At 34.0% G+C, this 17,356-nt stretch overlaps 1 protein-coding gene across 1 annotated transcript; it reads right to left on the reverse strand.

Moving 5' to 3' along the window:
• Positions 1-1,952: 1,952 nt before the first annotated feature.
• LOC139872096 (ras-related protein Rab2BV) lies at positions 1,953-3,766 on the reverse strand. The gene is made up of 3 exons (XM_071859906.1): positions 3,726-3,766; positions 3,335-3,515; positions 1,953-2,595 (listed from the first exon to the last, which is right to left on the reverse strand). The coding sequence occupies exons 2-3, from the start codon at positions 3,497-3,499 to the stop codon at positions 2,107-2,109; spliced, it is 654 nt and encodes a 217-aa protein (XP_071716007.1). The 5' UTR covers positions 3,500-3,515; positions 3,726-3,766; the 3' UTR covers positions 1,953-2,106.
• Positions 3,767-17,356: the final 13,590 nt, after the last annotated feature.

Below are 17,356 nucleotides of genomic sequence, written 5' to 3' on the forward strand. Positions count from 1 at the left end.
GATTTCGCGCTCGGGGGCTTGATTACCCGAGGTTTTACCTTCTATGAAGGAGAGAATGTGTTCGTTCATAGGAGGGTTTCCTCGTTTATCAAAAAATAATTATGCGAACTTGAATTTGATATTTGGCATGATATAAAAAACTTTCGGTTTTCGATTTACTTTTTTAAAGTCGGTTAAACTTAAATCGAATTTCAAGCCGAATTCAACTAATAATATATTATTCTTATAATATTTATAGATCAAAAGCGATTTCAAAACCAAAAATCAAATTCAAAACAGAATATATGACTTTATTGGTTAAAGTATGATTTTTTTTTTTTCTAGTTTTAACCAGACTCAAAATTGATTTTCGGTTCGATTTCATTTTAAATTTTGAAATTAAATTCTTTTAGCGGTTCAATTTTTTGTTTTGCTATTAAAATTCTTAAAACCGAAGAAAATAAACCGAATAAATCAAGGAAACAAACCGATCGAATAAACGAAAAAACTGAAAGTCGAACCGATGAACATCATTAAATATTAATCAACGCTTAAGGGGCAATCCTTCTAGTTGTCAAAAAAGAGTTTGGTGTACCAATAAAGAAGGTTTTGGGCATAAAATTGTAAACTAATTGTCATCTTGTCAAGAACTATTTATGTATTACATCTGTTCGGGAAAAAAAATGTTCACCTTATTATTTTTGTCTGTTCCAAAAATATTATCTCTTACTCTAAATGATCTAGAAAATAACCATTGAAAGTTTCAAATTATGTCTTTTTTATTATTGAAAATATAACATTACATATGTCAACTATTTTAATAATTACTATTCAAGACAATTTTCTTTATTAAATTTCTCATCTAATGAAAGGGCAAAATAGACAATTTGATGATCATATACTTTAAATCCAACAAAAAAAATCAAACGAAACTTTTTTTTTCCTTGGAATAGAGGGAGTATATTTCAATATATGAAGTCACTGATGGAGTCTGAACGTAATGTTGAAACTCACTCGATCATTTTCTAGAACGAACATTACAGTCGTGAAAAAAGTGGGGGGTTAAGGGGGAATGCGCCCCCTTGCGGGTGGGTCCAAGGGACAGTTTATCAATTTCACACCCTATTTATAACAGCAAGTACATGTCATAATAAACACATTGCGAGAAAGTACACGGATTGTATGTTTCAAGCTTACGAACATTAAGGGTTACATTGTAACATTATTATTTACAGTGCTAGTTTATTTGGGATGTCGCCGACCGAAGGGCCCCTGCGTGCGTGGGGCGGTGTTGCAAGGATAGCGTGCTTTATTACCTGGCAACCATTCTATTCTATGCTATTTTAAGTTATAAAAGTGGTCCCGAAACTATTAAACCTGTCATATATGGCCCGTTTTAGTGAAAGTGTCGAACTAATAATTCCAATCATAAATTAAGCAAACATGTTCTTAGTCACTTGATTTTCTGCACGTACTAGACAAGGGTTAGCTATGTAAATGTGTAGAGGCAAATGCAACGAACGTTTTACGCTTAGGTGATTTGTGCATTACCAATTCCTTATAGTACGAAACACGTCTTAAGACTGTCATACAATACAATAAGATGAAACATGTTTAATGGAATACAAAGAAAAATATATTATGATGTACAAATCATTTACCTTACAAGCAAGTCATTCAATAAATCAAGTCTTTTTTCAGTTACTCTACACAACGTCTCTAGTCAAGAACACAAGTCAATCGAATGACACAATGGATATTGGCCTATGTTGTATGGTCGCATAGTAACTAAAGCCAATAGCAAGTCAAAACGAGCAGCATCAAATCGATTGAAAAAAGTCTACCACATTTATTTTATAGAATTAGTATTAGTAATGGTTAAACCAAGAAAGCTAACAATATATGAACATCACAAGGTACCAGACAACGTGAATCAACACTGCAACATTCCTACGTCGTAATACTATCGGAAATACTAAACCATGTTTCAATTTTCACAATATACGTTCTCAAGTAAGATGGTATTCTACAAGGTCAAAGAAAGGTATTTCTTGATTACATAAGAAAACGAAATAAAAATAAAATAATAATGATGAAATACACGCGAACCTCTTGAAAAAATTCAACTCAAGTTGAACAACAACCCCTCTTTGTGTTCACAGACGAATCACCAACATTAATGGTGGTTCCTTGACCAGGTAAAGCACTATTACCACCATTTGCTTCTTTGGCTGCCAACGCCTTTTTGCTAATTACATGATATATTTCGGTTAAAACAGTTTGAAATGCTTTTTCAACATTCTTTGCTTCAAGTGCTGATGTTTCAAGAAACGAAAGACCTTCTTTTTCGGCCAGAGATTGACCATCTTGTTCAGCCACAGCTCGCAGATGGTTCAAATCGGATTTGTTTCCAGCCATCATGATGACGATGTTGGAGTCTGCATGGTCTCTCAGTTCACGTAACCATCTTGAGACGTTGTCAAAGGTTTGACTTTTGGTGATGTCATACACGAGAAGGGCTCCAACTGCACCTCTATAGTATGCACTAGTTATGGCTCTATATCTCTCTTGACCAGCCGTGTCCCAAATTTGAGCCTTCACTGTCTTTCCATCAACCTGTTTTGATAAATTTCGGTTAGAAAAATTTTATGCATTAATAGTACACATTGGGCAACTTTTGACCCGTTTGGCCATTTGACCAGTTACCTTTTAATTCACTTTTACCCATTAGAGATTAAAGATGACATGCATCGACCCATTCAATGTAAATGGGTCGAAATTCCCACCCCTAATGTGGACCGCTAACTAGAATATTAGATCCAAGAACAGAAGACAAGAACCAATTGTCAAGAACATAGCATCATATTTCTCTTCATAATCATCCTCAATAATCAAGGCACCTAAAAAAGTCAACATCGCATAGATTTATGCCAAGTGTCCAGTTGGAGGATAATCAGGAAGATTATTTGAAGGTTTTAATATTTCTCAGTAGCCAACATCAAGAATAAATAATCAAATGTAATAGACTTCACTATACACAAAGAGCCATAGATTATTGTAAACTAATTCATTTGTTTCAACCACATCAAAATTCCAGCACTACTCCTTCTAAATTCAAACACAATCATACCAACATAAAAAAAAAAAATCATAACTCTCTTAGGCATATTATCTAACAGTTGATGTGCATAATTTAATACACTTGTAGCATAATTCTACACTTAATATACACAACATCTGATAAATCAACAGTAACAATCAGACGACATACATTGCAAAAAACATAAATCAGATCAGATCAATCCATAATAATTTAGGTAGCAAAATTCAAATAAAGTAAAACTCATATATATACCTGAAGAGTTCTAGTAGCAAATTCAACTCCAATTGTCGATTTAGATTCCAAACAGAATTCATTCCTTGTAAACCTAGACAGAATATTTGATTTACCAACACCTGAATCGCCAATCAACACGATCTTAAATAAATAATCGTACTCATGATCTACTCTATTTGCCATTTCCTGCTTCAAAAACCTATACTTACGATTCAAATAAACAAAATATCATAATCTATTCAATATCAAAAGGAATATACATATATCTAAGTAGATCGATTAATCAGAGCCTAGGATCATGCTCTTAAGTAGGAAACAAGTTAACAAATTAATACGGAGTAATGTGACTATATAGCTTAATCGATGCATAACACGAGTAACGCGTTGAATTGTGTGTTGAAGAGCTTACCAAAATTGTAAGAAATTGCGAAGAATGAAGGTGAGCAAGGTTTGAAAGTGGAATTGAAATTAAAATTGAATGAATGGAGAAAGAGGTTTGAACAGGGCGACGTGATTTATATACAGAAGTTAGTTAAAAAGCTCTTTAATGTTATTTCAACAAGGTGAGTATTTTTTTAATTTGTATTTTTTTAATTTTTTTAGAAAATATATTTTTTTTTCGAAAACATAAAACTAATATTTTTTTTGAAAAGCAAGAAGATGTATTTATAAATAATAAAGAGAGTACAACACTAAGGCATCGGCCACAAATTGATAGGCCTAGCCCTACAAACACGAACATCAAGTTTGGGTGCTAAGGATGCATCCCACAGGACATTATACATAAGCTATCTAAATAAACACTTGGATTTACGAGCCAATTGAGCCAATCGATTTTTTTTCCTTTTATTCTTCCGGAGATCCATTCGAACGATTTAACTTGAATTTCATTTACTAACACCGAGGAGCAAAGGGACTTGTTTTGAAACACCTTCATGTTGCGATTCTTCCAAAGATAATAAACACACACCCACTCCACCGCTTGCCAAATACGTTTGCCAAGCTCGGACATGACCAAGGGGGAGATTCCAAGCAGGCTCTCGGATACACTCGATGATGAGAATACACCAAGATTCCACCATTTGTAGATACGGTTCCAAACATCCAAAGCAAAATTACATTTGACTATAGCATGATCTACCGATTCGAGATCCCCATCACAAACGGGGCAACGGACGCTATGTAGGTCGATGCCCCGTTTGTCAAGTTCCGTTCGAACCGGTATTCTTTTTTTCAACAATCTCCACACGAAAATCTCAATTTTTTTAGGAACGAGGTTGTTCTTCAAAGTTTTTTGTGACGAACGATCAGGATTACCAAGAACTTTCTTATCAATAATAGATGATAACCTTTTCACCAAGAATTCCCCATTATTCGCGAGTGTCCACTTCCATGATTCACGAGATCCAAAATCAAGCTGTAATGATCGAATCAAGTTAACCGCGTCTAACAATTCATCACGAGTTCTCCCAGTTGGTTCGCGCACCCAGGCCCATTTAAACGATGTTGGAAGTTGAAGTCGACAGCCAACAGTGTGATTGTTTGCTGCAGTTGTGACCGAGGGAGCAGCTGGTACATCAGAAACTTCATGGATAGAATCAGACTCGACAGTTGGTGCAGAAACAGAAACCCGATCAGCAACCGAAGCAGACTTCATAGTCTCGAGCATGAACAGCCACGGGAATAAAGTTCTGAAGGATTCTGTACCGCACCAAATGTCGTTCCAAAACGAAGTAGTTTTCCCATCACCTAATGACTTTTTGAACGAGTTTTTGAAGGGAATTTGGAGATCTTCAATGAAATTACCTGCACAGATAATATTATTCCAAACGCCCGAGGCGGAGGAGCGAGCAAGCTCATCCCCCGACCTCAAGCCACCGTCAATTCCATGTATGCTACGGATAATTTTGGACCAAAGACAATTGGTTTCGGTTTTAAACCTCCACCACCACTTGCCCAAAAGCGCAAGATTTTTTGCTTTTAATGACCCGATGTTTAAACCCCCCTCCCCAAAAGAAAGACAAGTAGTAGTCCATTTAACCCAAGTGATTTTGGGTCCCGAAGAATCCCCGCCCCAAAAAAAGATACGTCTCATACTCTCAAGCAACTTAAGCACACAAGGCGGGGCACGAAAAAGCGCGAAGTAATACAAGGGAAGACTATTAAGTACCGACTTTAGAAGAACTAAACGACCACCAAAAGACATCGTCCTCATTTTCCAATCCGATAGCCTATTCTTAAACTTCTCAACAACCGGCGCCCAATCACCAACTTTCTTCATCGTTGCTCCGAATGGGAGGCCTAGGTAAATAAATGGAAATTTCCCGGCTTGACATCCCATACGCTTTGCTAGGTCCCCAATACTTACCGGATCAACCCCCACTCCATAAAGACAACTTTTGTGGAAATTCACCTTTAGTCCCGATGCAAGTTCATAACATTTTAAGATGTTGGTAAGATTCCTAGCATTCAACATAGACCATTCACCGAGAAACATAGTATCATCTGCGTATTGCAAATGGGATAACATGACATTATCTCTCCCAATTTGAACACCCTTGAAGAGTCCTCGATCGACCGCGGCTTTAGTGAGAATGTTAAGTCCCTCCGCGGCGATGATGAAAAGAAACGGGGATAGGGGATCCCCTTGTCTAACACCTCTACCTATAGAAAATTCTCGAGTTAGGGGGCCGTTAATTAAAATGGAGATGGTAGCCGATTGTAGGCACGCGAGGATCCACTTACGCCATTTAATCCCAAAACCCATGCTCGTCATAACTTCAAGGAGAAAATCCCAATTCAAACTATCAAACACCTTCTCAAAATCCACCTTAAAAACGATGCTTTTTTTCTTTTTGCTCCTCAAGAAATCAACCGATTCATTGGCAATAAGAACCCCGTCTAAGATGTATCTTTCCTTTAGAAAGGCACTTTGTTCCGAGCCTATAAGACTAGGGACGACCTTTCTCAATCTATTGGATAGGATTTTCGCCACAATTTTGTAGAAACTCCCGATGAGGCTAATGGGACGATAATCATTAAGGGAAATTAGATCATTCTTTTTAGGGACCAAAGTGACAAATGAAGCGTTGCATCCCTTCGAGAACTCTCCTTTTTCCCAAAACCATGTGATAGCGTTGATTACATCCACTTTAATAATATCCCAAAACTTCTTAAAGAATCTCAAATTAAAACCATCCGGTCCTTGTGCTTTTGAACTTCCGCAATCATGGATAGCCTCTACAATTTCCTCTTCACAAAATGGGGCCTCCAACAGATTAGAATCATCACGGGATAAAGTTGGGTAAACAAGATCAACTAGGCTAGGTCTGCTTCCCGTATGATTCTCGAAGCGGCACTTAAAGTGATTATAGGCCGCTTCTTTGATATCATTGGGGTTTTCACACCAAATACCATTAATGGAGAGGCCTCTAATGTTGTTACTGTTATATCCCCTATTAATAACCGAGTGGAAGTACTTAGTGTTTTCGTCACCTTCTAGAATCCAACGGACACGCAATTTTTGCTTTAGCATGCCTACTTTTACCTTCTCCTTTTGAAACCACTCTTTCCTAGCCTCTAACCAAAGCTGTAACGACCCGGATTTTTCCAATCGTTTTATACTTATGAGATTAATATTTATATAAATTAAACCTTACCAACATGATAAGCAATCCAAATTGTTGAGACTTGTGTTTTTGAAAAGAGTTTTACACAACGTTTGACCGTCCAATTTAACCGATGATATCACGAACTATATAACATACGATAATTATACGTTTGTGTATATATATGTATTTATATATATTTAACATGATCTAAGGATGGTTTAACATCTCATTGTGTACTAATGACAATGAGTTATAAGTATATTTTGAAACTACTAACTTAAGTTTTCAAAACGATAACTATACGTAACATTCTTTGATATATATACTTATAACCTATAATGCTTATACATGTATCGTATATATAATGTATTTAATCACTTTTTAAGGACTTAAATACATAAAACAATATAAGTATATTCACAAAAGATAGCTATATTTGAATTCTCATTCCGTTTCCTCAAGATTTCTATACGTATATCTAGGGTATATGTACCCGTATCATACCCAGCTTCTATATGTATTTACTATTGGTATATACACATCAAATCAACATCCTAATCAACATTATTACTGCCCTAGATATGAGATAACTAGGATTTGTCAAGTAGCATGAATTATTAGTAAGAAAACAAAATTAGGAATCCTTTCCTTTCTTTATAAACTAAAAACGTTTTTATGAATGAACACCATTTCTTCACTCCATTTTCTCATACCTACACCCTCATTTCTCTCTCAAAATACTCCTAACTTCATACTTGATCATCTCCAAGCATTTTCCCCATCATTTAGCTTCAATTACAAGCCTTAAACACCATAAGAAAACTCTTTCAAGAACATATCAAAATAACCACCCATTTGAAGAAGTATACTTCCAACCTTTTGATCTAACTCCACCACTCTTTGATTCCAAGATTTTTTCTTATCTCTTACAGTAACTTTGTCCAAGTAACTTGAGGTAGTAACCTTGTTCATAATCTTGTTCGATTCATAATTATATAGCTATCTTATTTTATGTTGTAAAATTTTAACAACAAGAACATAGTTTGAATGATTTCAAACTTGTTTGCAAACTAAATAGATCCTTCTAACTTAACTTTTAAAACACTTCAAGACCTGTAATATATCATAATGATATGCTAACTTAACAAGATATAACTTGGTTTTACAAAGAACACCTTAAAAACTGAATCTACGTCGTCGGAGTGCAACCGGGGGCTGTTTTGGGTTGGATAATTAAAAACCATCTTGAACTTTGAATTGGAAGTTCATGTTCTGGAAAAATGATATTTCTTATGAATATGTTAACACATAAAAATTTCATGGTTTAACTCAAAGTGTAAGTATTTTTAGAAAAATGATCATTAAATGTTGTTTTTATGATGGAAAATGATCACTTTCATAAGTTTTACCAAATTTTGACCAATAACCTGTGATTTCAAATACAAACTAAGGTATTTTCAGTTCATATTCTTAAAATTTGACTCGATCCAAGGAAGTGGCAAGTTGAACCAACAAAAACGGAGTTGTAATGAAGAAACTACGACTAAAACAAGATTGGGTATCCGAAGCTAGTTTAGCTACGAAAATATTTGGAGATAAAGTAAATTAATCATATCTTTTCTAATTAATATGATATTTTATATATAATTACTTATGATTTGATTTTATATATTTCAGGACCACCCGTAAACAACACGAGAAGATTAATCATAAGACCTCATGATTGTACGCAACAAGCATTTTACAACACGGTACTTTATGTACGCAACACGTCATTTGACAACATGGTACCATGGGTCGAGATTAATTCTGATCAATACGAATACGATGGGGTCTTTATTTATTTTATTGAGCAACTAATTGTGGACCACTAACATCGGACTGCTAACTACGGACTAAGAAAATATTAAAAGTATTATAAGTGTGTATATATATATATATATATATATATATATATATATATATATATATATATATATATATATATATATATATATGTAACGATTACTTGAAAAGAAAATATGTTGATATATTATATATATATATATGGTTAGGTTCGTGATATCTATCAGAGACCAAGTCGAGTTAAATACCTTCAAGGCAAAAGTGAGTATATAGTCCCACTTTTAAACTCTAAATATTTCGGGATGAGAATACATGCATTTTATGATTTACGTTATGGACACAAGTGAAAAAAAAAATTATATTCTACGTTGAGTTGTACCACTGGCATTCTTCCCTGTAGCTTGGTAACTACTATTTACATGTGGTATTGTAAACGTGAATCCTGTTGATAGATCTATCGGGCCTGACAACCCCAACCGGACTGGACGACCAGTATTCAACGGTTGCACAGTACTTCGTTTCAGTGACTACACTTGGTACAGTGTAGTGAGATTTCATAATAAAGGGAATATGCGACGTTGATTAAATGTTAAGTATGGTTACAAGTGCTCAACCACTTAGAATATTTTTATTAAAACGTTTATGTATATGAAATCTTGTGGTGTATATTTATAACGCTGCTAGCATTAAACCTATATCTCACCAACTTTATGTTGACGTTTAAAGCATGTTTATTCTCAGGTTCCTAAAAGTCTTCCACTGTTTGAATATATGTTAGAGAAACCATGTGCATGGAGTCATACATGTTTTATTCGAGGAAGCATTGCATTCACAAAATCATCACCGTGTATTTATTTTGACTGCATTGTCAACGGAAGTATTCTTGTAAACTGTTATTTATGGTGATTGTCTATATGTAGAAATCATCAGATGTCGAAAACATTGAATTTTAAATATTCATTTATGGTATATCTTTTCAAAAGAATGCAATGTTTATAAAACGTATCATATAGAGGTCAAATGCCTCGCGATGTACTCATATGTTATTGTATTCGTCCCTATGGATTGGGTCGGGTCATTTCATGTGGTATCAGAGCGGTGGTCTTAGCGAACCAGGTCTGCATTAGTGTGTCTAACTGATAAGTCGTTAGGTTGCATTAGTGAGTCTGGACTTCGACAGTGTCTGCATGTCAAAATTTTGCTTATCATTTTGTGTCGAAAATCATCTACTTATCATCTGTAGGAAATTAATTGCTTATCATCTTAAGTCTAAACGCGTCTTACTGCATTCATTGCATGAATGGTGTATAGACAAAATTCATATCTTAGCGTATTTGCTAATTCATATCTACGCGTATCTGTTACTGTAAACTTTGTCTGACATATTCCGTAAATCCCTCCGTAATCTATGAGATCTTTTGTTCTATATATGTGGATATTCTATATAATTAGAATACCACCCGATAGCCAGAAAATCATTTCATATCAAAAAATCCTTTATTCAATCATACAAAATGGAACTCATCACTAGTTGAAGTCCCTCGGATTCCGATATGGAATACCACTCAAGCTCCGAAAGCAGTGTGACCGGAATGGATCAACCAATCAGTCATCATCTATTTTGGATGGATTGGAGATGGGTTCGTAGCCTCCTCAATCATTGGAGACAAGAAGAAGGTGATCCCTTCCATCCACCAAATTGCCCTCTTGACGATGAACCTGAAGCACTTACCGGCGAACCTGTTCGAGAAACCATTTTCTCTCTCATTTCCAGAGTATCTCGTCACGATTATATACTACATCAAATTCTAGATTTTATTTATCCGCTCGTCCGAACCGACAATCACCCCGGTGTAATAGAAGAAGTCAACGAGCTTCGCACTCGGGTAGTGGCTTTAGAGAATACGGTACGAAGGTTACAAACACCATCAGCAGCATCAGCAGCATAACCAGTACCGTCAATAACATCAACATCGCAAGCCTCAATACCCTAAGCACCAGCAGCATCACCAGCATCAACGTTATCACCATCATCAACATCAACAGGATCATTACCACCACCAACAATCACATCCGCATCACACGCCTCAATATCACCATCCGTACCTCGGATATCAACGTCACACACACCATAGATACCAAGAAGTACCAACAACAACAAACAATGAAGTATTGATTCATAACTTCATCGGAGAAACATTCTATGGTAATTATGTAACCTCTAAAGACATAGAGATTACCTATTTCTGCCTTAACCATAAATCAGATGAGTGGACAGAAATGATAAAAGGAAGAGTAGAAACCCCGACAAGAATGATGCGTAAGGTACAAGCTAGACTTGTTTTACCAACAGCATCAGCAGTACTCTTAGCCTCACCAACACAGTCAGTGCTGTCAACATCGTTAGAATCGTCAGCAACTTTAACATCACAAGCTCCACCAGTTCAAGAATAACGCGTATATTGCATCAACGAGTTATGAAGTATTAACTCATTCTTCTGAAGAATTTATATAAATATTTTATATATATGAATTCGGAAACCAAAATAAATCTTTTTGTACTAAGCTATTAAGTATGAATTGAAAAAGGGTAGATACTACTCGTTTAAATTCATACTACAAATATGCAATGATGTACGTCCTTCGTCAACAACTTAATCATCGTTAACTACAATCCCTGTTTCAATTCAATGAATTTCATTTTATAATAAACCAAGTGTATTATTCAATAATATGTTTGATTTTACACTTTCATCTTCAATGTACTCGAAGCTTACTGGGAAACAACATTCATATCTTGGAAAGTTAGCAAGAGTTCAATGAGTATCAGCATGATTCACTAAGGAAATATATATAAGAATAAATAATGAAGTATTGATCCATAACTTCATTAATATTCTGTGAAGAATATGTGGTTCCTAATCGTTTTAGAGATTACTTATTCTAGCTCAAACCGAAAATCAAATGAGTCTAATATTATATTGACTTATTAAATTCACGATTACATCTGAAGAAGATATATATGTACATATATTTTCATAAAGATTGTAATAAAATTCTCTGGTACAAAACATTACTTGTGAAATTTTTTTTAACGGGTAGGTAATACCCGAGAGATATATAAATTCACAATTAATATGATTATATTCTTCGACTCTGATTCAACAATCATTAACTATACTCACTACCTTCACAATAATATACATTCTTTCATAGAAATCAAAACAACCATTCTCATCCAAATTTGATTACGACAAAACGAAATCCAAGTCAAGACTTAACAGAAGACATCACTCTTAGGACTCTTACATCTTTCAAAACTATACTTTGACTTCAAAACTATGCTAGAACATCATTCGATTCTTGGAACCCAGAAAAGTATTTGTATCATTCAAAGTCCTAAAACATCATATGTATATTAACAATTACAATCTATGATCAAACCCTTCAAAATTCCTGAAGACACTTCAAACAATGGACAATCGAGATGATGATCCAACCACACATTACCCGCAGTCTTGCAACTGAAAAGCTCTCGAAACCAAGGACATAATTTAACACGTATCCGCGTTAAATCTTTTAGCATTTATTAGCAAAAATAACTTTGCGATTCCTTTTGAAAATAGCAAATTTTGTCACAGTTTCAGCAAGTCAACCTCGACTTTCCATTCGAAGTAGCCTTATTATAACCTTTAATACATACGATTACCCTTTTGTTACCAGGGAACCTTTTATATTCCACGACATTATCAGCAGATGTACCAGCAACTCGTTACCCCTTTGGCGGAATCAACAATTGGTATTTTAAAATCTCGCAGCATTTCTATTTCGGCAGTTATATATATATACAACGTCTATCCCCAAGAATTACATATTTCAAATGTGAAGTTTTTGAAAAATGCTCCAGTCTACGAATTAGTGCTATTAAGTTTTGGAAAAGACTGATAAAGTGGTAAAGACAGTAGACAACAATTACGGTCAGAAGTTTAACAAATAATAGATTGGAAAAGCTCGAACGAAAAATTTGGTACTGGAAAACGGATTGAGCAAAGTATAAAGGAGGCCGTGGACAAATCACAATGACGAAATCTACCTTCAAAGGATTCAAATGATTCAGTGTCTGCTGAAACCGTTAGTAAGAACCTTACTCCTTATTCTAAACCTTCACAGACAGATTTTCCGCGTCATTCCCTGATCTTAGATATTCTAAGATATCATCATATTTTTCATTATAAATATCTCCGATATTCCTGAAGATATATTCCCAACTATCCTCATCAAAAATCATTTATCTCTTCACAATATTTGCGTTACAACATAAAAGAAACTGTGTTAGTTTCTAAATTCTGAAAAATTTGAGTTTAAAATATGAATGTTTTGAAGTAGTATTGGAAACTGAAGCATGAATTAGTATAATATAATGACACTTGATCAACGTGATTATATTACAGTAATTCATGCTGAGTTTCTAAATGGAACATAATGATTCACAGATCATAACGTCATCATGTGCCATGTTACACAACTCTTACATTCTACCCAATCTCCAAACATATTAAGAACATATCTCCTTGATAATTCTATCTTTTCGGACATTCTGGTAACTTACCAAATCAAGATCGTGCAATTACTATTTCCTTCTTAGAACATTAACTATGTTTATTTCAAAATCCATACCTACGAATTCCGGACCATTATTCGCTTGACTCGAAGTCGGGAAGAGGAAACAGAAGTATGGAACTGTTGAATATAAAAGAAAATATAAAGCTCGACAACAACAAATAAATTACAAACCGTGTATATCAATACGTATTGTAACGTAAAGGCACGAGAGAATTAACAATACTATAACCCCAAGGTAATAGTAGAAATAAATAAAATCCTCCGGAGGTAGATGAAAAAGAAGAATGACAGAGATGAAAGTTAAGAGTATATCCAGGATCAGTACTGGATGAAGCATACTGATAAATATTTTAAAGTATGAATTGAGGGAGGAAGAATAGAAGGTATGAGTTGTAAGGAAATGAAGGGAGGTGGATTTATAGTAAAAGATCCGACAGAGCAATCAAAATAGATGATCGCATTTAAAGCGGATTCTAATTTTCTTGATTATCGAAGAATCAAATCTCATTATGAAGATTTTACTCCAAATCTCTTGAACTTGGAAATCAATCCTATCTACGTCAAAAGATATGACGAATCTATACCTACTCATTTCATTCTTTGGTGATAGCCTCACTCGTACTCTTCACAAAAATCAAATTGCTTTATCAATATTACTTTATGATAATAAAACTCTAATTTCCAACTCGTATACGTCATGAAAACATACTTATTGTCAGCCATGACCATCCCATTCAAATTTCGGGACGAAATTTATTTAACGGGTAGGTACTGTAACGACCCGGATTTTTCCAATCGTTTTATACTTATGAGATTAATATTTATATAAATTAAACCTTACCAACATGATAAGCAATCCAAATTGTTGAGACTTGTGTTTTTGAAAAGAGTTTTACACAACGTTTGACCGTCCAATTTAACCGATGATATCACAAACTATATAACATACGATAATTATACGTTTGTGTATATATATGTATTTATATATATTTAACATGATCTAAGGATGGTTTAACATCTCATTGTGTACTAATGACAATGAGTTATAAGTATATTTTGAAACTACTAACTTAAGTTTTCAAAACGATAACTATACGTAACATTCTTTGATATATATACTTATAACCTATAATGCTTATACATGTATCGTATATATAATGTATTTAATCACTTTTTAAGGACTTAAATACATAAAACAATATAAGTATATTCACAAAAGATAGCTATATTTGAATTCTCATTCCGTTTCCTCAAGATTTCTATACGTATATCTAGGGTATATGTACCCGTATCATACCCAGCTTCTATATGTATTTACTATTGGTATATACACATCAAATCAACATCCTAATCAACATTATTACTGCCCTAGATATGAGATAACTAGGATTTGTCAAGTAGCATGAATTATTAGTAAGAAAACAAAATTAGGAATCATTTCCTTTCTTTATAAACTAAAAACGTTTTTATGAATGAACACCATTTCTTCACTCCATTTTCTCATACCTACACCCTCATTTCTCTCTAAAAATACTCCTAACTTCATACTTGATCATCTCCAAGCATTTTCCCCATCATTTAGCTTCAATTACAAGCCTTAAACACCATAAGAAAACTCTTTCAAGAACATATCAAAATAACCACCCATTTGAAGAAGTATACTTCCAACCTTTTGATCTAACTCCACCACTCTTTGATTCCAAGATTTTTTCTTATCTCTTACAGTAACTTTGTCCAAGTAACTTGAGGTAGTAACCTTGTTCATAATCTTGTTCGATTCATAATTATATAGCTATCTTATTTTATGTTGTAAAATTTTAACAACAAGAACATAGTTTGAATGATTTCAAACTTGTTTGCAAACTAAATAGATCCTTCTAACTTAACTTTTAAAACACTTCAAGACCTGTAATATATCATAATGATATGCTAACTTAACAAGATATAACTTGATTTTACAAAGAACACCTTAAAAACTGAATCTACGTCGTCGGAGTGCAACCGGGGGCTGTTTTGGGTTGGATAATTAAAAACCATCTTGAACTTTGAATTGGAAGTTCATGTTCTGGAAAAATGATATTTCTTATGAATATGTTAACACATAAAAATTTCATGGTTTAACTCAAAGTGTAAGTATTTTTAGAAAAATGATCATTAAATGTTGTTTTTATGATGGAAAATGATCACTTTCATAAGTTTTACCAAATTTTGACCAATAACCTGTGATTTCAAATACAAACTAAGGTATTTTCAGTTCATATTCTTAAAATTTGACTCGATCCAAGGAAGTGGCAAGTTGAACCAACAAAAACGGAGTTGTAATGAAGAAACTACGACTAAAACAAGATTGGGTATCCGAAGCTAGTTTAGCTACGAAAATATTTGGAGATAAAGTAAATTAATCATATCTTTTCTAATTAATATGATATTTTATATATAATTACTTATGATTTGATTTTATATATTTCAGGACCACCCGTAAACAACACGAGAAGATTAATCATAAGACCTCATGATTGTACGCAACACGTCATTTGGCAACACGGTACTTTATGTACGCAACACGTCATTTGACAACATGGTACCATGGGTCGAGATTAATTCTGATCAATACGAATACGATGGGGTCTTTATTTATTTTATTGAGCAACTAATTGTGGACCACTAACATCGGACTGCTAACTACGGACTAAGAAAATATTAAAAGTATTATAAGTGTATATATATATATATATATATATATATATATATATATATATATATATATATATATATATATATATATATATATATATATATGTAACGATTACTTGAAAAGAAAATATGTTGATATATTATATATATATATATATGGTTAGGTTCGTGATATCTATCAGAGACCAAGTCGAGTTAAATACCTTCAAGGCAAAAGTGAGTATATAGTCCCACTTTTAAACTCTAAATATTTCGGGATGAGAATACATGCATTTTATGATTTACGTTATGGACACAAGTGAAAAAAAAAATTATATTCTACGTTGAGTTGTACCACTGGCATACTTCCCTGTAGCTTGGTAACTACTATTTACATGTGGTATTGTAAACGCGAATCCTGTTGATAGATCTATCGGGCCTGACAACCCCAACCGGACTGGACGATCAGTATTCAACGGTTGCACAGTACTTCGTTTCGGTGACTACACTTGATACAGTGTAGTGAGATTTCATAATAAAGGGAATATGCGACGTTGATTAAATGTTAAGTATGGTTATCAAGTGCTCAACCACTTAGAATATTTTTATTAAAACGTTTATGTATATGAAATCTTGTGGTCTATATTTATAACGCTGCTAGCATTAAACCTATATCTCACCAACTTTATGTTGACGTTTAAAGCATGTTTATTCTCAGGTTCCTAGAAGTCTTCCACTGTTTGAATATATGTTAGAGAAGCCATGTGCATGGAGTCATACATGTTTTATTCGAGGAAGCATTGCATTCACAAAATCATCACCGTGTATTTATTTTGACTGCATTGTCAACGGAAGTATTCTTGTAAACTGTTATTTATGGTGATTGTCTATATGTAGAAATCATCAGATGTCGAAAACATTGAATTTTAAATATTCATTTATGGTATATCTTTTCAAAAGAATGCAATGTTTATAAAACGTATCATATAGAGGTCAAATGACTCGCGATGTACTCATATGTTATTGTATTCGTCCCTATGGATTGGGTCGGGTCGTTTCAAAAGCCTCCTATCCTCATCACTGATATGTCCATTCTCAGCTTCTAATTCAAGGGAATTTGCAATTGACCTAAAAAATTCTATTTCCCCCTCAAGATCACCAAACTTTTGGAAGCTTGCTGATTTTAAAACTAATTTGGTGTTCTTCATTTTGTTTCTTAGGCGGCAATCCATACGCGAGCCACCCCCATAGTCTTTTCCCCAGGCCTCTTTGATTACATCATCAATAC

The sequence above is a fragment of the Rutidosis leptorrhynchoides genome, chromosome 10 (genome assembly GCF_046630445.1).
Source record: "Rutidosis leptorrhynchoides isolate AG116_Rl617_1_P2 chromosome 10, CSIRO_AGI_Rlap_v1, whole genome shotgun sequence".
NCBI lineage: Eukaryota > Viridiplantae > Streptophyta > Magnoliopsida > Asterales > Asteraceae > Rutidosis > Rutidosis leptorrhynchoides.

What these genes read in the sequence shown, in the direction of transcription:
- LOC139872096 (XM_071859906.1), bottom strand. Translation starts at nt 3,499, where the DNA reads ATGGCAAATAGAGTAGATCATGAGTACGATTATTTATTTAAGATCGTG. An exon ending in TTGCTACTAGAACTCTTCAG is followed by an intron (nt 2,596 to 3,334) that starts GTATATATATGA and finishes TTATCAAAACAG; the next exon opens with GTTGATGGAAAGACAGTGAA.